The sequence below is a fragment of the Camelus bactrianus genome, chromosome 9 (assembly GCF_048773025.1).
Source record: "Camelus bactrianus isolate YW-2024 breed Bactrian camel chromosome 9, ASM4877302v1, whole genome shotgun sequence".
Lineage (NCBI taxonomy): Eukaryota > Metazoa > Chordata > Mammalia > Artiodactyla > Camelidae > Camelus > Camelus bactrianus.
Genome location: NC_133547.1, coordinates 32,289,032 through 32,313,827, shown reverse-complemented (window position 1 = coordinate 32,313,827; position 24,796 = coordinate 32,289,032). Strand labels below are relative to the sequence as shown.

Below are 24,796 nucleotides of genomic sequence, written 5' to 3'. Positions count from 1 at the left end.
AAGAAAATGGCCTCTGTGCTGAAACATTTCCAGGTTGACACAGCCTATCTAGCCTCCTCAAAATGAACAGACAGTGGTGGGGTGGGTAGCACTCCCACAAGCGTCCATCACCATGACATCGCATAACAGTAAAGCTTTTTAAATTCTTAAAAGCTTCCAGAGAGAATAAAAACAGGTAAAGCACAACAGGGACCTCAGGAATCAGAATGCCCTCAGATTTCTCAATGGTAACACTGGAAACTAAATGACAATAAAGTAGTATCTTCAAAATTCTGAGAGGAAAGTATTTCCTACCTAGAATTCTATATCGCCAAACTGTTACTCAAATACACGGGGAGAATGGAGCCATTTCAGACAAGAAAGATTTAAAAACTGACTTCCCGTGCACCTACTCTTTGGAAGTCTCTTCGCTTTTCCAAAATAAGGGCACATACCAAGAAGGAAGAAAGAGGATCTAAAAGCAGGAGACTCAACAGAAAAGAGAACTAAAGAAAACTTCTTGGATGATAGTGAAAGAATGTTCCAGGTTGGTAGTTTGCAGTAGACTTAGCAACCGATACAGAATGGGCCAGAAAGAGTCTCCAGGGAGGCAGAGAGATGATGAGGGAAAGAAGAAGGAAGAGAAAAAGCAAAGGAAGAAGAGAGTGAGGGAAGGAAGAGAGGAAGAAAGGGGGGAAGGAGAGAAGAAGGAAGGAAGGAACGGAGGGAGGAAGGGAAGGAGGAAGGGATAAAAAAGAAGGATGAATAATGAATAAATGATGAACTCTCAAGAAGACAAAGGGTACAAGAATGAAAATGTAATCATAGTTCACTACCTGGCTTGACTGTGAATAGAAATAAATTGTTCTTAATTCTGAATTTAACTAAAAATAGTGATTATAGTTACATTAAGATGATGGGAAGGAAAAGATACATGTTTGAGGGGAGGAGACACTGCCCATAAAACAGCTTCAAAAATGCCAAAATGATGATAGAAAAAGGAAGATGAGGAATTGCTCCAGGTGGAAAAAGACCGAAGAGACACACTTGCCAAATGCATCTTATGATCTTAGATTGGATTCTGTACCAAAAAAGGGGAACCTTTGTTTTTTCTCTCTAAAGGGTATTATTGGGGCATTGGAAAATTATGAAAGGGTCTGTGGATTAAAATATAGTATTATATCAATGTTAATTTCCTGATTTGGATATTTATACTGTGATTATGTAGGAGAGGATCCTTGTTTTCAAATAGCACACACAGACCTATTTAGAGGTACTAACACGTGTCTCCAACATACTCAGCTGACAGAGAGAGAGAAAGCAAGAGCTGAGAAAGTAACTGGGAAATCTAGGTTCTTTGCAACTCTTCTCCAAGTTGGAAAATTATTTCAAAATAAAAAGTATATTTATAGTTTTCAAAAGTCAAATCATTTGACAGGGCTGAAAATTAAACAAAACATATTAAAAATAAAAAAGCAGCATCCTCTGCTCCAGTATAGCTACTACCAGTTCCTGCTTCAGAAGCAAATTCAGAATTCTATCAGCTACTTGTGTTCCTTGTTACACTCCTTATTTCAAAATAATATATACACATATATATATATATTGCTTTTTAAATTTTGTTCAATTTTGGTATTATCAATAGGTTTCCTACTAAGGAGGATGAAGAGAATTTGTTCATTCAGTTAATTAATTACGTGAGTACAGACTCCTAGAGTCCTGTTTTATTCAATGGGTTATAATCCACTAATATCATACTTTATTTTGATGTTCTAAGTTTCCAAAACTTGCCTAGTAGGAGCCCTTTAAAGCTGGCATCCGTGTGTTTTTGATATGTCTTCATTATTCCTCAAGCACTTTATTTTCTGATACATCAAGATGTTTCAGATTTACCTTATATCGTCCCTGCCCTAGTCATGGAATCAGACATTTCTCCAAGAAGTTCTGGTTCCTTTCATAGGAGACTAGTATTTAGAAAATAAGATACACGTGCTAGGGAACATAGAATGTTAGGTGTGATTTAGGCCAAGGAATAGAAGACAAATTACAGTTGGGTTGACCAGACACACAAAAACATGAAGACGGTAAGTGTTTTGCAACAAAAGTTTAGTGAAATAAATTATGGCATGTCCCTATGATAGGCTACAATAAAATCCGTCCATATAATAGAATACAGTAACATGATTAATGTTTTAGAAGAATATAAAGTAACTTGGGAAAAGGTTCACAGTATGTTATTAAGAGAAAACAGCGGCTTATAAAATTTGTATTCAACTAGATTCTAATGCATATATGAGCGTTTATGCATGTAGAAGGCAGAGGAGGGCCAGAGGGTAGGAGAGAAAAATTAAGAGAGAGAGAGCATGTACTCCTGATGTGTTTGCGTTCACAAACTTAGAAGCTATATCAAAATATTAACAGAAGTTATGCCAGGTGTTGGGATTGCTGTTGAGTTTAATATTTTCCTATCTGAGTTTCTGTATCTCCAAATATTCTAAATAAACATGTATTCTTTGAAAAAAGTTTTTAATTATTTATCATCAACACTGTACATAATGTGCCCAGAAACATTAAGAACAATTGTGATAAGAGTTAAAAGAGTTGTCTAGGGCCATTTTGGCTGAAGACGTTGGATTATATTTGATTATTTCATTTTTTCTTAATTCATCAAAGTTGCATAGTTAAATAGGAAATTTAAAAATATATCTAGAGTCACATGAAAATGGGATTGTCAAAATAAATTATGCAATGCTAACACAATGGACAACTAAGGAGCCGTTAAAAACAGAACTTAGAGGTTCCAAATAAATGTGCAATCAGCAAGTACAAAAATCTCTCTCAATAACCATTTCATATAAATAGTTTTTTAAGCTGACAAACTTTAATTTGATGGAAATGTGTTTTAGATTTCACTGGCAATGCATACAACCACGTGCTTTGACAGTCTTTGTAGTCACCCTCTTAACTCACCACAACCCACTTCTTTTACCTACTACATAATTTAGCATTCTATTTCTTCTGCTTAAAATGCATCCTTTTGTAGAGTGGGAAAGATCTGCATGAATTTACAAAGGCTCACAATTCCAATGAGTATAGTTTGGTGTCATAAAAATATGCCTCAATATCTAGCAAAGGAGGAAAATTACAGACTGAAATTTAGCAACATCCAAGATTTCAGCAGAAGAATTTAAATTACTATGAATCACTCCAAAACATTCTTAAAACCTCAATAAAACTATCCAAAGAGTTTCATATTTGCTTCAAAAAAAAGGAAAGAAAATATACTGGCAATACTTAAAGGATTTACATTTGGACATGAAATAAGTGAAGAAAATAAGTGTTTGAAAAGATCCAAAGAAGTAATTCACCAAAAAGAACTCCTTTTAACCTTTTGTTGCGGATGCTTTTCAGGAGAAATGGATCATTAAAATGTGTTCTTTTCAAGCAAAGATCTCACCTCCCCGTAATGCATGCCTCATTCTCTGCCTTGTTTTCTCTCTTTTTCCTCCTGCCCTCAACTTTATTTACACATTTGTTCATTCTTACAGCATTTGGATACATGTCCATTATCTTATGATATTTCAGACAATGAAAATGCATCTTTTCATTTTCTTTTCTTCAAGAGATTACAGTAGAAGGGAAATTATCTGCATGGTAATTCTCTACTTCTTAAATAACACTGGATACCTTTCCCATAGCTAGCATAGTGAACTCATATGTGTGTGCACACACACACACAACACACACACACACACAGGCAGGCACCAAAAAATCTTGGGATGATTTCAGGCTGAGATCTGCATATGTATAATAAGAGAAGTAAGCCAAGTCGTTGCAGGAAGTCCTTGTCTTTTATTCTTACTCCAAACTAGCATGTTCACTGTAAGAGAAACCACTTAAGTGATTTTACTGAAATAAATGGAAATCAGTGCTGTGCTACTGGAATTTATTGACAAAATCACTTACAAACTAAGGGTAAGTTTTCCTTGTTGTTACTTTTGGTTTATTATAAGCATCTGTTATCAGTTGAACTGTGTCCTCCCAAAATTCGTACGTTGAAGTCCTAATTCCAGTTACCTCAGATGTGACCTTACTACTGGGTGACAGGGTCTGTACAGAGGTAATCAAATTAAAATGAGATCCCTGGGGTGGATCCTGATGCAATAAGACTAGCGTCTTTATAAAAAGGGGAAATCTGGACACAGACATGTGTAGAGGGAAGACACGTTATGAGACACGGGAAAAGACAGCCATCTACAAGGCAAGTTGAGAGGCCAGGAACAGGTCCGTCCCTCACTGCCCTCAGAAGGAACCAATCCTGCCGACACCTCAATTTCAGACTTACAGCTTCCAGAACCATGAGAACATACATTTAGACACCTCGTCTGTAGCACATCGTTTGGGAGCCTGAGTAACCTAACGGCATTTCTACAGACAGAGTTGTACACAATGAATACTTAAGGAAGGAAGCAAGGGTAGAAATAAAGGAGGGGATTATAATTAAAGTATTTCATCCTTGCCCCATTCATTTGTTTACAGATTGACACTCCACTTTGGTAATTTCTGAGAAATGTCTTTGCCTCTCTCCTTTAATGCTATTCAATGGTTCCAGAGTTCTATTACGGAAATAAATAAAATACAAAGCTGAAGTTTAAAACAAACAATGACTTGCCCATATTTGAGTCCCTGAGTTTGGAGGCAAACTCCAAAAGAAACAGGTTAAAAGGTGGAATGTGACCTCCCTAAGAGGTGTCCTTCCTCAACACACTTCACTAAAACGCCACTCAGGAACATCTCATAAATACAACATGAATTACTCTGATCAAACTAAACCGCATCCACCATCTGTGCCCAAACAGCTATTTTTCTTTTTACAAGTAGAGGGGGGAGAAGAACCATGTGAGAAGTGTGATAAATCAGAAGACGGGCATGAAAAGGCCATGCAAATAAAATCGCTGATGTACAAGAAACACGCACACCAAGAGACATCTGGTAAAAAAGCAACTGAAAGTGGAAGGGGTTAGAGAAACCATGTTGTTAGGAGGGACACTCATCTTGATGGGCCTAAATTTAGACTTACCAGCTGTGTTTTGGTTTACAACTCCTTCCTATCTGCCTGCTTATAATAATAATAAAAAATTAGAAAGGCCTTCTGTGGAACACTGCTGAAAATGTGATTGGGGGAAAAGCCAGCCTGTGCCGTGTTCTATAACGGGGCATACAACACTCTAATCTCGTTTGACATAATTTCCAGCGCTATGTGTATATATACCCTTGTATGCATATATCGTAATTTATTTATCCATTTTCCGGTTTCTATTTTCTAACACTGTTGCCTCCAATGTACTTGGGCTTTTTCAGGTTTTGTGCACTCTAAAGATATATACTGACCATAGAAATTTTTCACATAATTATATTTGACATAATTTTTCCCTCTGGACAGACAGAATTTTTTAAAAGTGGTATATTAAAAGAAAAACTCTCTGTAGTTACGCAGAGCTAAACTTAACTCAAGTTTAGACATACTAGCTGTGTGAACTCGGTCAAGGCACTTTACTTCTCTCTGCTTCAGTTTTCTCCCTCGTAATCTCAGAGAGGTCCTATCTCACCTTGGATCACAGAGGATTAAGAAGAGGACATAAAGAGATGAGTAGATGTGATGTGTACATCGTCTTCTTGAAGGTGCTCTGCAAACTGCATAAACCTTACCATGGCCCCGTAGAGTATATTCTACTTCTTTCCCCTTTTCAAACCAGGTAGCAATGCTTTTGAGGAGGTGTTCTTTACCTCCTGTTTTTAAATGAGGAAACAGGTTACATCACCGGTTCAGATGTTCACTGCCATTCAGTGGAGGAACCAGCATTTGACATAAAAGTGCAGGTGAAGCAGTGAGCGCTGACGTAAAAGCTGCAGCAGGCTAGCTGGGAGGTCTAGCCCAGATCATCAACCAAGGTGGTTTCCCTAAACACACGAGACAGCCCTACACTGGAAGCAGATGCTATCGAAGACTCACAGCTCGCAATGAGAAGTCAATGCCTGGCTTCAAAAATCTGCAGGGGCTAATGCAGCTGGTGGCTTAAGCTGAGGTCAGTGCTCACGTACCATTCTGAAAATCCTAGGGCCCTTAAGAATCATGCTAAATCAGCTCTGCCGGTGCTCTGTAAATGGAACCGCACAGCCTGGATGACTGTGCATCTGTTTACAACGTGGTCTGTTGAGTATTTTAAGCCCACTGTTGAGATCTACTGCTAAGAGAGAGAAAAAAAAGGGAGAGATTCTTTTCAAAATATGGCTGCTCACTGACAACGCACCTGGTCACCCAAGAGCTCTAAGGGAGATGTATGGTGAGCTTAATGTTTTCGTGCCTGCTCACAGAACATCCATCCTGCCGCCCATGATCAAGGACTAATTTTGGCTTTGAAGACTTATTAGTGAAGACATGCATTTCATAAGACTATAGTTGCCATGGATGGTGATTCCTCTGATGGATCTGGGTGGAAGAAATCTGAAACCTTCTGGAAAGGATTGGCCATGCTTGATGCCACCAAGGACATTCACAATTCATGGAAAGAGGTGAAAATATCAACATCCGTAAGAATTTGGAAAAAGTTGATTCTGGCCCTCATGGATGACTTTGAGGGGGTGAAGACTTCAGTGGAGAAAAAAACAACTGCAGATGTGAAAGAAACAGGAACAAAATTGGAATGAGAAGTGGAGCCTGAAGATGCAACGGAACTGCTGCCATCTCATAATGAAACTTGAACGGATGAGGAGTTGCTCCTTATGGACGAGTCAAGAAGTGGTTTCTGGAGATGGATTCGAATCCACCCCTGATGAAAATGCTGGTAAGACTGCCGAGATGACAGCAAAGAATTTAGGGTATTATATAAACTGATAAACTTAATTGATAAAGCAGAGACAGGGTTTTATTTTTTTATTTATTTTCTTTTTAATATATATATTTTTTGATGTGTCACTTTCTTGTGTACAGCACAATGCTTCAGTCATACATGAACATACATAGATTTGTTTTCATATTCTTTTTCACCATAGGTTTCTACAAGATATTGAATATAGTTCCCTGTGCTGTACAGTATGAACAGAGGCAGGGTTTTAAATGAAAGGACTGACTCTAATTTTTAAAGAAGTTCTACCGTGGGTAAAATGCTGTCAAACAGCATTGCATGCTACAGAGAAACTATTCATGAAAGGAAGAATCAATTGATGCAGCAAATCTCATTGTTGTCTTATTTTAAAAATTGCCACCGCCACCCCTTCAACCTTCTGCAACCATCGCCCTGCTCAGTTAGCAGCCATCAACAATGAGGTGAGACCCTCTACCAGCAAAAAGATTATGACTCACTGAAGGTGCAGATGATGGGTAACAGTTTTTTAGCAATAAAGTATTGCTTAATTAAGATATGCACAGCCAAGGCATGGAAACAGCCTAAATGTCCATCGACAGATGACTGGATAAAGAAGATGTGGTATATTTATACAATGGAATACTATTCAGCCATAAAAATGACAACGTAACACCATTTGCAGCAACATGGATATCCCTGGAGAATGTCATTCTAAGTGAAGTAAGCCAGGAAGAGAAAGAAAAATACCATATGAGATCATTTATACGTGGAATAAAAAAAAAAGAAAAAAAAAAGAACATAAATACAAAACAGCAACAGACTCATAGACATAGAATACAAACTTGTGGTTGCCAAGTGGGAGAGGGGTGGGAATGGATAGACTCGGAGTTCAAAATTTGTAGATACTGACAGGCATATGCAGAATAGATAAACAGGATTATACTGCAGAACACAGGGAAATCTATACGAGATCTTGTGGTAGCTCAGAGCAAAAAAAAATGTGACAATGAATATATGTATGTTCATGTATAACTGAAAAATCGTGCCCTACACTGGAATCTGACATAACATTGTAAAATGACTATAACTTAATAAAAAAATGTTTAAAAAATTTTTTTAAAAAGGTATGCAATTATTCTTTTTTAGACATAACACTATTACACACTTAACAGACTACAGCATAAACATAGCTTTAATACGCACTGAAAAACCAAAAAATGTGACTCACTTTATTGCAGTATTTGCTTTACCGCGGTGGTCTGGAAGGGAGCCTGTAATATCCCTGAGGCATCCTGTATCAAAATTTGGGGTTACGCTTTATTTCTTAAGCTGAGTGGTGGGTACATAGATGCTGATTTTATTATTCTATTACTAAGAGTCTGCAAACATTTTCCATAAAGGGCCAGAGAGTCAATTTGGGCGTTAGGGCCATCCAATCTCTGTCACAGTTACTCACCTTGGCCGCTGTAGTGCGAAAGCAGTCTCAGACAATACAGAAATGAGTGGGTGTGGCTGTATGTCAATAAAACTTTATTTATAAAAACAGAACAGACCAGATTTCACCCACAGGCCACAGTTTGTCCCTGCTTTATGCAGTAGATATTATGTAGATAGTTATGTAACATAGAGAGACAGGTTATAATATAGATACATATATCCATATACTCGTTGGTATGCATGAAAAAATTCTATAGTAAAACCATTTAAAAAGTTTTTTTTAAAGGTATGTTCAATAGGATAAGGATATATTCTTGATTATTGAAAATAGTTCATTAATTTTCTTTTCAGAGTTTTCTCACGAAACTTAAAAATAAAAGTGAATAAAGTCTTCTTAACTATTGGTAGGTAGGCAGAAGGCAAGTAAGTTTCCGATTGTTAGCATCTGCATTTCTTTTTTGGACTTTTACTTTTTTAACTCTTGGACACACATACACACACACACACACAAATTAATGTTTTTAATCACCTCAGCAAAGATTACTGCATCTATGAACAAGGACAGGTACAAAAAGAAGTCAAATGTTAAGACAAAGGTAGGCAAGGATCCCTCACAAAGTGTGTCCTTCAAACCCCTGGTGCAGCTACGTGTGAACCTCAGAGATATGTCACATGACTGCATGTGAAAGACATTCAAAGCCATGAATGCTAAGTTCACATATGACAAGGGTCTATTAAACTCGCCTTAAGATAAGTTTGGGGTACTGGGTACCCATATGAAACGCAGTATCAGCCAACTACTACTACTGGCCTCCTTTTGTAGATGCTGTCACGACTAACTGCAAACAGAGCAAGCCAGGAAACTAATGACACTACTCAGAGCTCCCGAAGAGGTTCAAGCACGTCCTGCGGGCAGACGGCGCTGCGGAGCAGCTCAGGGACGCGATGAGAGGGCTGCTACGGAGCGCCGCGCGCTGGCTGCACACCGGTCTCGGCCGACGTGGATTCTGGCCCACAGCAAACTACAGCCACTTCCCTGAACCCCAGCGCATTCCTCACAGACATTCTCCACCGAGGAGGGTGAGCTGCCTCGATATCCAGCCATGCCAACAAACCTAAGTGCGTTTCCGAGGGGACTTAAGAAAGGTTATGATGTATCAGGAAAACTAACTGACAGTTAAAACAGCCACACCGAGAATCTTATTCCCCCGGTTCTTCTAACAGCCTGGCGGGCGGTGTGTGATGACACCCCCCAAGCAGGAGCTATACACACATGATACGGCATTTAAGAGACAATACTAGAATTCTGGTAACAACATTAACAATAATTGAAAACATATGCTTTAACTATTTTAAATTAAAAGTATCCCACCTCCTAAATTTTATATCACTGGTTCTTCCTTCAGCTCCACAGAATTTTTTCCCGTACTTTCCAACTTTTAACCTAACTGGATACATCACCACAACACCCTCCCCTAAATAAGTAGAAGCTTCTTAAACACAGGAACAAAAGTATTTTTGTGATTTTCTGAAGAGCCTCACTACAAACATAAAATGGCTGTTTATACAAGTTAAAAACATCAATATCTATATATTATAATAGCAAATAAGGAGAGTTTTCTAAGTGACAGGGAGGAAGGGAGAGAGGGAGGAAGGAAGAGAGAAAAGAAAGAAAAAAAAAGAAAGAAAAGAAAGAATAAGAATACTAATAATTCTCCTCAAGTCACTTATTTCTTATTTGGAAGAATCAAGATTCGACCACCACTACCGTCACCACCATCCACACGCACACACAAAAAGCACCTAATTTAGCAGCGTTACTTCCTTTAACACACGGTCATTGAAGGTCAGCCATGTGTCAGGCACTGAACTGGGGATACAACAGTGGCCAAGACTGGCTGACATGATTCCTTCTCTCATTAGCTTACACTTCAGTTTGGGGAGAGGGCTTCAGGGGAGGGTGACAGGTAAGAAACAAATAAACATATAGAAAAACAAGGTAAGTCCAGGTATGAGTTAAGTGTTGATAAACAAGGAAGTAAATTTCCAGAAAAAGTGGAGTGAATTGCTTGGGTAAGGGGCTAAGGCAGGGAGCAAGAGGAATACTGTTGATCGAGCTGCCAGGGAAGGTGTCTTTAAGGAGGTGATATTAAGAGGGAGCCAGCCATGAAAAACACTGAGGGAGGAGGACTCCAGTCAGGGGAGCCCATAACGCCTAAAGCAGAAAAGGACTTGGGATACTAGGGGACCACAAAGGAGGCAAACGGGTATTTCTTTAGATGAGGCATGACCTGCAAAACTCACTGTGATATTTACTGTGTCAGAACTGTAAGTACTCACATTTTTATCTTACAGGTCTTGAAAAAAGGGAAGGGAGAACTCCATGATAAATGAACATTGCACCTGAAAATCCAAAGTAAGATATCTGTTGCTCAGCTAAAGGGTTTCAAGGTCCGTATGAGCTTACTCAGACTATTCATGAATGTTGGCCAATTGCAGGTTATTAATCATGACTAATGCCTTTCCATTTATCTCAATTATGCTTGGGTAATTTCTTATCTAGTGGAAATTTTTCTTTTTTGTATTTAACACTCTGTATAAAAAAAATTGGTCTTCCTTAGTTGGAAAGGTCCAACATGCCTGTAATTTTGCAAACAAAAAACTGCTGTGGGAGATAGCAAGATTGTTCCCAGTGACCCCTTGTCTTTCTATGCAAGGAATTACCTCCTGGTCAATTGCCAGGTAACTTTCAGTGCCTCCTCATGGAAGGAAAATTGTTCCCCACCCCAGTGAACGTGACCAGTGACTTGCTTTGGATGATGGCATGTGTGTGGACAGAAGACTTGGAAGCCACTGCCTGTTCCCACCAGTGCTGCTTCTGTCACAGGAATGGCATGTCCCAGTGAGCATCACTCTTTCAGTCTTGATCCCAGAACGAAGACACGTGAAGCAGACTCAGTCACAGCTGACATGTACACAGGACGGAAGCAAATCTTTACCGCAGGTGAGCCACCGAGAGGCTGTGGCTGTTTGCACTACAGCATTATCTAGTGAAAATATCATTCCATGTTCAATTCGGTAAAATACATACAAGTATATATGTACATATGTATTATGTAATGTACACACACACACAACTTTCTCAGAGTTAATATAAAAAAAATTTAGCACTTTTCCCCCAATTTTGAAAATTCATTTACCAGGAGTTTGCCTTCTGTTTCTGATTACACGTCGTAAGGTTTCCATTTTAATCGAAACAGAATTTCTACTCCTAATGTTCCATTTTAAATGAGTAAGCTCTGTTTTTCATTGTAAAATAAAACTTTTATTTCTTATATCAAAAAATTATAAGTGTTTAAAAAATAATAAAATCACAACAAAAATTAATCTTTAAAATATTATGCTACATGAAAGAACCAGACACAAAAGACATATATTGTATGATTCCATTTATACGAAATGTCCTAAAAAGGCAAATTTATAGATACAGAAAATAGTAGATTAGTAGTTGTCTATGGCTGGGAGTGAAAATGGAGATTAATTGTAAATGGCATGGCAGATTTGGAGGGGGGAGATGCATATGTTTTAAAACTGTCTTATAGTAATGGTTGCACAACTCAGTAAATTTACTAAAAAAAAATTCACCCCAAATGAGTGAATTTTATGGTACATAATTATACCTCAATAAAGTTAGTTTAAAACAATTCAAAAAGAGTCTGTCTTACTAAAGCACTTCTCAAGGTCAAATAATATTTGTTTCCTTTTTTAAAACTACTGGTTTAACCTTCCGTTCTATTTTACCATAAGTGTGTTTTACTGATTTTTATATCAGTATTTGCTAATAATTTTAATCATCTGACTAGATTCCTTTTTGTTGATACTACAAGTAACACCATGTTATCCAGCATGACTGGATTTATACAGGGTCAGAGTTATTAGATGTTCTGTTTAAAACAGACAAAATCCTTCAAGCATATAACTTTTGTTTATTGAGAAAACTTTAAAATTCTATTCTTAAAGTGAGTAACTTTAAATGTTTAGCTTTTAGTCCTATTTCCTCTTTGGCAAGTGTGGGATACAATTAATACATACATGAATAAAATAACTTCTGAGCACTGCAACTGCATAGCTCTTGAGTCTGTTTCCTTTTGATCTCACTAGCCACTCAGCAGTGAAAACTCGCAAGCTATCAGTCATACTAGACTATCCCATCAGAACCCCAAAAAGGCAAAAATAAAACTCCGCCTTCAAAACCCAACAGAACAAAACATATTTTATTAAGTTCAAATCTGAAGTCTTTCAATATCATTTTTCCAAAATACTTGTAGGACGCTTCCCCACTGCCACTGATCAATAAATAAATACTGTCATCTGCACAATAGAACGATATAGTTCTTTTTCCTATAGGTCCGCGAGGATTTTTTTTTCTTTTGACTATACAACATCCAGTCCCATTTCCAAACACAGCATCGGGGATAGCTTCTGCTGGTGCCTGTCCCTTTCTGCATCTGCATTTCCAGCCTTCAAATCTACTCTGTGAGCTACCTAACATTCACCACTTCATTCCTTTCCTGCCGGTGTTGGTTCCCACTGCTTGCAGTCAAGCCCCCTGATTCAGACAGATACTATTAGCTTAAAAGGATTTATTTTTCCAAGTAAAAGAAGGCTTCTAAATGATTCCTTTGGGGTTTTTTAATGCTTTGGTTTATTTCTTCTACTAAAACGTAAATAGGAGATTTTGTCCAGGACTGACACTTAACATAGCTCTGTGTCATATATCAATAACATTTAGTCCCCATTTATTAAGACAAATTTGTTTTAAATTCTATTTGGTCTGGGAACCTAGTTGGAAAAACCAATACAATACAAACTGAATTTAGTGAAAACAGATCATTGGCAAATGACTGTAATAACTGTGTCCATATGTATGAAAAAAGGAACTGGCCGTATCATTCATTAATGTATTTATTAGAGTTTCTACTCTTCTACCTTCAAGAAGTTAAATTTATGGGAGATAGACAAGCAATTAAGATTTCAGAGAAGAGCAACAGATATCTATTTATAAGCAAAATGTATTAAGTATTACGAGATTTGAAACACTATTACGGGGAGCACAGAGTGGGGAGAAATTAATTCTCGCTGGAGAATGAAGACGTTCTCAGGGAAGACGTGGCTTTACATTGGGCCATAAGTAACAGAAAGGATTTTGTTTGGTTGACCCAACAGTAAACTGTAAGGTGCAAATCAATCACTGAGGAATCCTGCTAAAATACAGATTCTGATACATTGGGTCTGGAGTGGGTTCTGAAATTCATTTCGAACAAGCTCCCAGGTGATCAAATAGATTCATGGAACATACTTTGAGTACAAAGGTGAGAGAGAGAAACAGAGGTGCGAGGGAAGAGGCAGGAGAGTCAGGGTGCAGCCTGATCACCAAGAACCTCGAACGGCACAGTGTGACCACGTGTTCAGGGCTGTGTGCTCTGGACATCAGCTTTCTGTGAGCACATAGGATGGACTGCAGGCAGACCATCACAAGAATGAAGAACTTATGAGGCTATCTGAACGGTTCTCAGTGGTAACCACAATACTACTTGGGGTTGGAGCAGTGGGAACAGGAAGAAGGCACTAATTCCAGAGTTACCAAGAAGAAAAAAAATCAATGGGGACTTTTCAGGTCTGTAGGGCGTGTGGAGAGTTAGTGAAAGCGATAGATAGAAGGTAAGACTTAGCAGTTCATCCTGGAGATCTAGGAAATTGTCATAGCAGCAGCAGAGAATTAAGTGGAAAAGAGGTGTGGAAAGAGGAATACAAGAATCAGGGAGTGGCAGGACGTAGCTCAGTTTGAGAATTGAGTTGAAGAGATGAGTAGGTAGGACCACCTAATCAAGACTTTCCACTGCTCTTGTAATTAAATTCAGAAAGTCAAAATTCCATTTGCAACAGCCTCTTAATAATAAAAAAGGAACAGCCCAACCGTCCCACCCTCCTCTCCTCTGGGACAGTTAGTCATCCAGCTCGTGCTAGTGCATTTTCAGTGACAGAATTCATAGCCAAGCTGAGTAACCCCTTCCATTCTGGAACCTTCCATCAGAAGATTATTCTGTAAACTGACCTAAAACTTATCTCCACAGAATTTTGACCTGGTGGCCCCAGCTTTGCCTTTCAAAGCTACAGACATTTAATCCACCTGAATCATAACACCTCTCCATAAAGAAGAACTCAAGTCTTTTCCAAGCTGAGCTACATTTTGCTCTTCCCAGCCTTTCTGCACAGGCCATGGTTGCCAGAGCGCAGCATCACTGGAACGCCTTCGTTCATCCTCCTTCACAATGGCAGATGCGGGGCGAGACTGCAGCCCTCCCCACTTTCAGTGCTGATGGAGCCATGCCCCGTTTCTGCTAAGCTCAGACTAGATCTGAGGCTCTAGCTCAAAACAGGACTCCTAAGAATCAGGGCACTGGCATCCGCAGATGACATAATGTCCCTCTGCCATTTTCTCACACAGACTATCAGTTCCCCGTTAAAATACAGAGGGTGGGATGGAACTCAAGTTGCATGGACAGTTCAAATTACAGTACAATCAACACTCCATATGACCTTGAAAGTATGTTGTTTGTTCAGACTCAATACCGTGTTATTTGAGTGTATTGATCATTCATTCAGTCACTGAAAACCAGCCGGAATGTTTGTACATAAAATCATCCTAAACAAGGTCTCCCCAAACTTATTCCGCAATTTCCTTGCTTGTTTTCATTCTATCGTTCACCATATATGCTCATTCATCAGGGGAACGTGAGGATTTTTCATCGTCTTTCTACTTCACTCACCCACTCTTCCCCGTCTGGGAGGGCTGTAAGAGTACTTAACACAGAAGCTGTGAGGGGAGACAGTGGAGGTCTAGTGGGAGGGACAGAAATAGCCCTGGATCAGCCCCGTTTTCCTTTATTGGTTCGTCTTTTTTTTAACCATCAAAATGGTAAGACTCACTGAGGCAGGATCAAGATGAAGGTCAGAGAAAGGGGGGTACATGACTTGCCTGCTGTAGGCCTGTATTCTACATTTTAATTGACAATTGCAAACACATATACTATACACATACACAGACACATCCACCATGCTTACACACTCTACACATACCTACACATTCTGTATGTACGTACACATTCATATACGCCCACACAACACACATGTACATATGTAAGTAGAGTGTGTGTGTGTGTCATATATTTCTGTCCTGATCACCAAGGTAGGAAACCACTCATTCATTCAAGGATGTTTCTTGAGTAAGCTAGCAATAAAATACTACTTTGTTTAGACTTGTACTCTTTAAACTGGTAGCCACTAGCCATAGGTGGGTATTTGCATTTAAATGTGAATTCATTTAAATTAAAAGCAATGAAAAGGTCAGTTCCTTCAGATGTACTAGTCCCAGTCAAGTGCTCAAAAGGCACATGTGACCAGTGGCTGATCTAGAACGTGTCCATCACTGCAGTTCTTTCTGGAGAGCAGGGTCCTCCGGCGGCTGCGTACGACTGGTCAGCACTCACAAGCATCACTGAGGGCCAGCCACTATTTATAAGCTCTTTACATACAGTCAGTCATCTAAGCCTCATATTTATTATCTGCCCTCATTTTACAGATGAAACATCTGAGGCATTAAGAGGTTGAGTAACTTGCCCAAGGAAACAAAGCTAGTGAGCAGTGGAGCCAGGGTTCCAAATGCAGACAGGGCAGCAACAGCGTCTCTGCGTTGAGCACTCAGCTTATGTCTTAGCCAAGACATTTCTATTTACAAAGATGAGGAGAGCTTTCCTCAGGACTTTACATTTATCCCCATTAAATTTCCTAGTCTGCTCTTAAACCCAGTGTTCTAATTTATCAAAAGATTTGGAAAGCGGATTATACCACACAATTAGCTTTTATTACAGTTTCTACTGCCGTGTAACAAACCATCCCCAAACGTAGTGGCATGAAACAGTCGGTTTTCATAGTTCATTATGCTCATTGGTTCAATATTCACTGGGTCAAGAATTCTGACAAGATACAGCAGAAATGGGTTGTCTCATTAAATGTGGGGCCTCGGTTGAAAGGATGATGCCTCAGTGCTAGGGGCCGACATCATATTAGACTTCTTCGCTCACAAGTCACTTAATCCTGGATGGTGCCTGGAACTTGCAGCTGACTAGGGCACAGCCACCGGTGGCTATTTGCATTTAAATGATCATTGGTCAAAGCAGTCACAATCCCACACAGATTCAGTGAGAGGGGCATAGATCCCCCCCTCAACACGAAGGCGGCAGGTCACATTAGAGAAGAGCCTATGGGATGGGAGGTAGTGATGTGGCCATCTGTATTCAGTTATTCTCCACACTTCCGTACTATGATGTGTTATGCTGGTTATCCTTTCTTTTCACCCTCGCCCTTCCAGCTCCCATCGGTCTACTCTGTGCCCTGGGAGGCTGACCCCTGTGGGCCACATCCTCTGAGCAGCTGGCCCAGTGAGGGCCACAAGCAGGAGATCCAAGAGCAGGAGTAGAGGAGCTCAGGGGCTGTGCTCCCGATTTCCTCCCTGCTTTGGCGCCACACTTCTGGCAGGCACGCATTTCTAGCCACATCGCTCGGTAAATACATGAAGTGGCCCCTTCACAGCTCCAGCACTCACTGGGTTCCAGCAGCACTATTTTCATTCCTCTTCCCTTTAGAACTGGGGGTGCTAACAGCTTTTTGCTACTACAAGTCTCTGAGTTTCTCAGTATCCTTTCTTCTTTCCTGAAACTTGCCCAAAATTCTATAAATAGTTCTTGCATTTAACTGTCTTCATTTACATCACTAGAGAGAATTCTGATTCTTATCATGGCCATGGCTAACAGAGGAACACAAGAGGCACTAAATAAAGATGGTTCAGTGAACAAATGTGAAAACTTATAACTAGACTTCCAATATCTTCTTCTAAGTATTTGATAGAATTGTTGAATAGTAATGTCCCTCCATCATTACACTGAATTGCAAGTTTAATAGACATTCAATATATAAGAGTTGGATGTCTTAACAGCAATAGCTCATCATTCTTCAAAAATAACCTTTACCACAGAAATATAAGTGATTCTTTAAAAAAAAAACCTCATTTAAATAAATATATACATTGTTACATTTCTGACTGATCATAAAAAGAATCCTGGTTTTCCACCATTCTTACAAAATGACCAGCTCCTTCTTGTCAAATTGTTTACACTAAATATATTAAATAGTTCTATTGCATTGATAGATTTATTTGGAGATTGAAATTAAGCTCACTGGTCTATACCTTCCAGAACTTCCTTTCTGCCCCGTTGTTTTTAAAAGTGACTTTTACCTATCTCTAGCTTCTGTGCACCATACCTGCATCCATGACTTCTCAGAGATGACTAGTGGTGATAAGGATAATTACACCTGTAAATTCCCTGATTATCCTGGATGATCTACATCTTACTTTATGGTCCTGAATACCATTTTAAAGGCCAATAAAAAGAGCTATTATTTACTGAGCAGCAAATAAGCATCTCATGTTTCACTGTGACCTATTTACCTACATTCTGTTTCAACTGCTGTTTCTTCTACACACTATAGTATTTAATAAAAAATAAAGGTAATTTATTTTATTTTAACATATTATTTTCCCCCTAATAGGGGAACTTTTTCCTTTAAATGTAGACAAGTTTGCCCCTTTTCTCTAGGTAAAATTTTTGCTCATCTCAAAGACAGCTCATTTCATTTTGGCCCAGTTCTAAAACTATTCTTACATTACTGTTATAATTTTTATCCTTTTTCTTTCCCTTTTTTTGAATTATCGGTTATGTTCTTCTACCTTCCACATCCATTCTTGTTCTTTTAAGTCAATACAGTCTACATTCCCTGTGCTCTCTTGAGATCTGGCATCATTTTATCCTAACTGTATTAACTGAAAACTCAGAAAAATACTTTGTTTGTTTTACTTTCCATCTTGCTTGATTTATACTGTCATTTAGAGTTTCTGTCACATCTTCCAGCTGGACTCCAAGACTCTGATAACAAGAACTGAATCTTGCATTTCTTCTTTTCAAAATAATTCTTAGCAGAGCAACTTACACAAAAATATTTAACATGTATTTATCAGGTACTTATAACATACAGTGAGAAAAAAGGGAATAAAGGAATAATTATAAATCCAAGAGCCTACTCTTTAAAAAGCTTTTGATCTGCAAATGTATCGCTATACACCACATTAAAAAATGAAAAATCGTATGATCATCTCAACAGATAAAGAAAAGGCATTTGAGAAAATTCAACATCCATTTATGATAAAAACTCTCCACAAAGTGGATATAGAGGGAACGTACCTCAATATAACAGAGGCCATATATGACAAACCCACAGCTTACCTCATATACAACGGTGAGAAACCCACAGCTTTTCCTCTAAGATCAAGAACAAGACAATCTCACCACTTTTGTTCAACACAGTCCTAGCCAGAGCAATCAGACAAGAAAAAGAAATGAATGGCACCCAGATTGAAAAGGGAGAGGTAAAACTATCGCTGTTTGCAGATGACATGATACTATATAGAGAGGACTTTCAAGACTCCACCAAAAAACTATTAGAAATAATAAATGAATTAATTAAAGCTTCAGGATACAAAATCAACCTACAGAAATCTGTTGTGTTTCTATACACTAATAAACTATCAGAGAAATTAAGAAAACAATTCCACTTACAATAACTTCAAAAAGAATAAATACCCAGGAGTAAATTTAACCAAGGAGGTGAAAGACGGGTACTTTGAAAACTGTAAGACAGCGATGAAACAAACTGAAGACAGCCCGATTAAGTGGAAACATACACTGTGTTCACGGACTGGAAGAATTAACATTGTTAAAACGTCCATGCTACCCAAAGCAATCTACATATTTAATGCAAACCCTATCAAAATACCAATGGCATTTTTCACAGACTGAAACAAATAATCCTAAAATTTGTACAGAGTCACAAAAGTACTTGAATAGCCAAAGAAATCTGAGAAAGAAGAAAAAAGCTGCAAAGTATCATGCTCCCTGGTTTCAAACTATGCTACAAAGTTATAGTAATCAAAATAGTGTGGTACCAGCATAGATCAGTAGATTGATGGTGCAGAACAGAGCCCAGAAACAAACTCACGGTTATATGGTCCATTAATTTACAAAAAAGGGAGACAATATAAAATGGGGGAAAAGATAGTCTCTTCAGTAGATGGTGCTGGGAAAACTGCACAGCTCCACGCAAAAGAATGAAACTGGACCACTTTTCTATACCATATACGTATAAGTAAACTCAAAATGGATTAAAGACTTAAATGTAAGACCTGAAACCGTAAAACTCCTAAAAGAAAACAAAGGCAGTTGCTCTTTGATATCAGTCTTAGCAATATTTTGGGGGATCTGTCTCCTCAGGTAAGGGCAACAAAAGCAAAAATAAGCAAATGGGGCTACGTCAAACTAAAAAGCTTTTGCACAGCCAAGGAAGCCAACAAAAAAATGAAAAGGCAAGAGAGAAGCTATTTGCAAGTGATACACCTGATAAAGGGTTAATATCCAAAATCTATAGAGAACTCACCCAACTCAATATAAAATGAACAAACAATCCAATGAAAAAATGGGTAGAAAAACTGAATACACAATTTTCCAAGGAAGATACACAGACAGCCAAAAGACAAATGAAAAGAATGCTCAAAATCAGCAGGGAAATGCAAACCAATACCATAATATGATTTCACCTCATATCTGTCAAAATGGCATTATCAAATGGACAGCAAAAAATAGCGTTGATGAGAATATGGAGAAAAGTGAACTTTTGTGCACTGTTGGTGGGAATGTTAAATTGGTGCAGCCACTATGGAAAACAGTATGGCAGTTCCTCAAAAAATTAAGAATAGAACTACCATATGATCCAGCCATCTCATTTCTGAATACTTATCTGAAGAAAATGAAAACACTAATTCAAAAAGATACATGCATCTCTATGTTCATTCCGGCATTATTAACAACAGCCAAGATATGGAAGCAACCTAGGTGACCATCGGTAGACTGGTGGAACTGAGTCATAAAAAAGAATGAAATCTTGCTATCTGCAATGACATGGATGGACCTAGAGGGTATTATGCTGAGTGAAGTCAGACAAAGACAAATATTTTATGATTTCATTTATATATGGAATCTAAAAAACAGAATAAATGAGCAAACAAAACAGAAACAGACTCATACATACAAACTAGTAGTTTGGGGGGAGGAGGAGGAAATACATTAAAGGGATTAACAAGTACAAACTTCCAGTTATAAAACAAATAGGTCACAGGTATGTAACGTACGGCATCGGGGATATAATCAATAATACTGTAATAAGTTTATGATGACAGATGGTTACTAGACTTACCACGGTGATCAATTCATACTGTATGTAAATGTCAAATCACTATGTCATACACCTAAAAGTAATATAATATTGTAGGTCAACTATACTTCCATTAAAAAATGAACAAAAGAAAAAGCTTCTGGGTGAGGGCACAGTATATATGTTCACAAATAATCTAAGGAAATAAGAGACTACAATAGTAAATGTAAGCTGAAGATAAAAGTGGTCCATCTCAAAGTACTAAAGTGTAACTTCAGTATGCTTCGGAAGTAATGGTTGGTACCATCCTAGGGTAGGCTGGACAGTGGTAGCAGTCTACAGAGGAGCAGGCTAAAAAGGAAAATAGTAAAGAGAATGGGTAGAATGAAGAGGATTTTCTTAAAATCGCTCATCTAATTAACTGTGGTTAATGGTTGAAAAACTCATAAAATGTAAGCAGGCAGGACCCACACACTTGGATCCACCCTGCTTGTCAGTGCTGTGTAACTACATGTGTTGGACACTTAGGAAAAGTTAAGAACATCTTCTATAGAAACTGGCCATATAGATTAAGATATAACCTTGCACATTATCATATGGGCTGCTTAATAAAGCAGTGGCTAAGTATGTTGCTGAACTTAACATCCTTTTAAAAAAGAATACAAAATTACAAACAAAAAATTGGGTGGAAAAATAAATTTTTATTTAGAATGAGAAAAGAAATCTCAAAAACGGATTGGAGCCATAGAATTGTGGATTCCTTTCTACTGAGATAGCTTTAGGCAATTCACCAGAAATGCTTACTTAGAAATGTCTCTGGCTGCAGCCCGCCATTCCTTTCCCACCTAGAACATGTACGACTCTCCATAACTTTCAACGTTTTCAGCGGCCTAAGGAAACAAACGGCCGAAGCTTAAATTTCATTAGCTTCACCTTAGACCTGCCTCTGACAACAGGCACTCAATAAAACTGTGATTCTTAATGGGGGCTGGACACTCAGAATCTGCAGAAAGAGAAACCAACGTGACAAATGTGAACCATCCCAGAAGATTCCGATATGCACCTGCCACTCCCAACATTCTCCCTGCCCCCCCATGTTGGAAGATTCACAGTGCAGAGCCAAGCACTGAAATTCATAGACTAATGGATCTGAGAAGGCAATGTAAACAAGAGCTGACCGACTGTCCTTGATAGGAGCATAAAGAATGTGTGGAACATAAAAAGGCAGTGTTAACTTTTTACAAGAGAACATAAAACAATTCCACTGTTTTACAATTTAAACACACGGAAAGGTCAAATGACTTTATCAAGAGCACAAAACTGATACTCTGAACATCTAGAATGCAGCTGGGCCTATCATTTCATTTAACCCTAAATTAGGGGAAGGGGAGTTTCACATAGTCCTCTCTGGGGTCAGAGTATGCTTATTCACTTTCTAACCTGAGTTCGCGCTCCCAGAATGAAGCAGCGGTGAAGCACGTTGCTTTACCTAACATCTCAAGGCAACAGTTACCTACTGCACAGCCTTCTTGGTAATTTATACAATGTTCTCATCTCAGGTCTTCTACCAGCAGCAATGAGAGAAGCTGCAGTAGCACAGAACGGCCAGCAAGAAAGGTATTTTTCTTTTCTGAAAAGAAATTACAGTCACCAGCCTCCACGCAGCACAAGCCTGCCACTCACCCGAGTCAGTTTCTCCCCAACTGTCCTACAAGTTAAGAGAGCCCTTTGGTCCTAGATCTCCCCGGGTAAGGTTTAAAAACGAAAGAACTGGCTGTGCGTTGGGTGGCAGGAGCTGACTGTCTGAAAAACCCTGAGCTCCGCGGCGAAGGCGCTTCCCTGTGGACACACGAGCCTTTTTCTCCTGAAGAGGGATCCCTCACGCCTCTCCCCGCTGGACTGGAGATCCACCGCTGGTGCCACCCAAGTCTCACGTCCACAACCAGCAGCAACACTGAATCAAGAATAATCTGTCTAGACTCGGGCGATCTCTGAGTTCACGGCTGGCTGCGCCCGAAAAGAAGCTGCCAGGGGCGGGGACAGTTTCGGCCACCGCCTCCGGGGTTCGGGCACTGTCCCTGGAAATATCCGCGTCAGAGAAGAGGAGAAAGGGAGAAAATATTACAACTTCGCAGACTCCACGAAGCCACGGCCCTGCCGAACGTGAGGTCAAAGTGCAGAGGAGGGCACGGCTGCGGTTCGGGACCCGCCGGGACGCCGCCGCGGGCAAAGCGAGCCGCCAGGCGGGGTCGGGCAGCCGGGGAGACCCGCCCGCCCCCAGCGGGGCCGGACCCGCGTGCTCCGGGGCGGCCGCCGCCGCGCAGCGGGGCCAACTCCCGGAGTTAACTTGCAACTTTCCCGGGACGCGCCGCCGCCGCCGCCGCCCTCACCTTACTGAACACCTCCAGGTCGTCCTCGTCCTCGTCCAGATCCAGCACCTCGGCCTGCAGCAGGGCGGACGAGCCGCTGCTCCCCGGGAGGGGGGCGTCGCCCCCGGGGCTCTCCGCGCCGGCGCCCCCAGCCGGGAGGCCCGAGGAGCGCGCCGAAGGTGCCGGGCACTCGCCCTCCATCCCGAGAGTGCGCGCCCGGCCGGCCGCCGCCGCCAGCCCGGCTTCCCCGAGCGTGCCCATTGGCTCCCGCGCATCCTGCGCCTCCCCGGCCAGCCCCGCTCCAGCCCCACGTCCGCTGCGCAGACGCGGAACTGTCGGGGCGAGCGCGGGGCGCGGGCTCATCCCCACCTGGCCCGGGGCCTGCCGGAGGCGCGGGGGTGGGGCTCCCGGGCTCTGGCTAGGGTGGGGCCGGGGACCTTGTGCCCTGAAGGTAGGAGGAGGGCGTCCTCGCCCGGGCCTGGCTCCGGGACTCCCCGGCGAGGCTTTCCGCGGGGACAGGGGTCTGGGCAGAAGCCACCGGGTGAACCGTGAACTTCAGAGGGGCCACAGCGGGGCTGGAAGGCGGCCGACCCACCTCGCCAAGAGAAAAAGCCAGTACTGTATTTCCTGTGTTTTAATGGTTGCCTTTATTCTGGGTTGTGGTTTTCGAGTCCATCTTTTACGAAGGCTAATGCAGGGACGCCTCTGTTTTGTAATTGATTTTTGACCCAGTGACTGGACTGTGTGGTCAAATCACTATCAAGCAGGGGACGTTGGACTTAAAAACTATTTTCAGCCACTTTCAAATCTATCTTTACCCCTGGAAGTCTTCCTGAAGTTAATGAGCAAGAATGTTACTAAGAGCCGAGGACAACCAGCGGGACTGGCCACCGCCACCAGTCATAATCTTCCGTTTTTGCGCTGCCAGTGCAAAACTGTAATTATTTCGTTGTTCACTGCTTACGTTTAAAAAACAAAAACTAAATTCCAAAATAATGGAAAATTGAATGCAAATTGATGTATTTGGAACTGTCTTCACGCTGTATTGCTTAACTCCCCTTAGCCCCAGCTCTTTCCGTCTGTCCACCCAGGAAAGAATATCTGAGAAGTTCGCACACAGCCAGAGAAGAGGCGTGCTCAGACTTGATTTCTGAAACCTCTCCTGGCAACATATTTAGCCTGATGTTTAAAGATTTTAACTAGGAAAAAAAAAATTAAAGACGTGTAAGATGTTTCATCAAATCGAGAATTTCCCTTTCCCATTAGAGAAGGCCTTAATTACATGTTCCCTCTTAACCATTTACATTGGTTTCAGTTCATATACGCCCTTTAGTCAAGCTGGTCTTCCTGCACAGTGCACAGCCAGTCTCCTTCCTGTGCTTTATGCTTCCTGTACCCAAAATGCCATCTCCTGCCCATCCTGCAGGAATTAACGATAATTCCGTCTCTTTCAGAAAGACATTCTGATGGGCACAGTCTTTCCCCTATTTAGTGTTTAATTCTGTATCATGTTATGGATTGTATGTATTTCATGGAAATGCCATACATCCCTTAGTAAATTATAACTTGTTAAGCTTGGGGATGACATTATTTATTAATAAACCACAGTAGCAAATCTACTCCCTTGAAAAGGCTCTCTGCTAAGGTGTCTAAGAAAACAAGGGATGAAAAGACTGTTAATTCCTAAGTTCATTCTGGCTGGTGAGGCAGATGCAAGTTTTCAAACTGCCATCTGAAGCAGGAAATTCTTAAGGATACTATGAC

The 24,796-nt window shown here is 40.2% G+C and overlaps 1 protein-coding gene and 1 long non-coding RNA gene across 3 annotated transcripts in view; one reads left to right on the top strand and one right to left on the bottom strand.

The window, feature by feature from the left end:
* Positions 1-23,534, bottom strand: part of SNX7 (sorting nexin 7) — an 87,618-nt gene extending 64,084 nt beyond the window's left edge. Inside the window, exon 1 of one of the 2 annotated variants that reach the window (XM_074370018.1) lies at positions 23,054-23,534. In XM_074370018.1, coding sequence (XP_074226119.1) covers positions 23,054-23,395 — 342 coding nt within the window. In that variant the 5' untranslated portion in view covers positions 23,396-23,534. The remainder of the gene's footprint in view (positions 1-23,053) is intronic. The other variant, XM_074370019.1, reaches the window with a different exon arrangement.
* Positions 23,535-23,536: 2 nt separating this feature from the next.
* LOC123615505 (uncharacterized) overlaps positions 23,537-24,796 on the top strand; it is a 102,928-nt gene continuing 101,668 nt past the window's right edge. The window contains exon 1 of the long non-coding RNA XR_006723115.2: positions 23,537-23,647. This is a non-coding gene — a long non-coding RNA (uncharacterized LOC123615505). The remainder of the gene's footprint in view (positions 23,648-24,796) is intronic.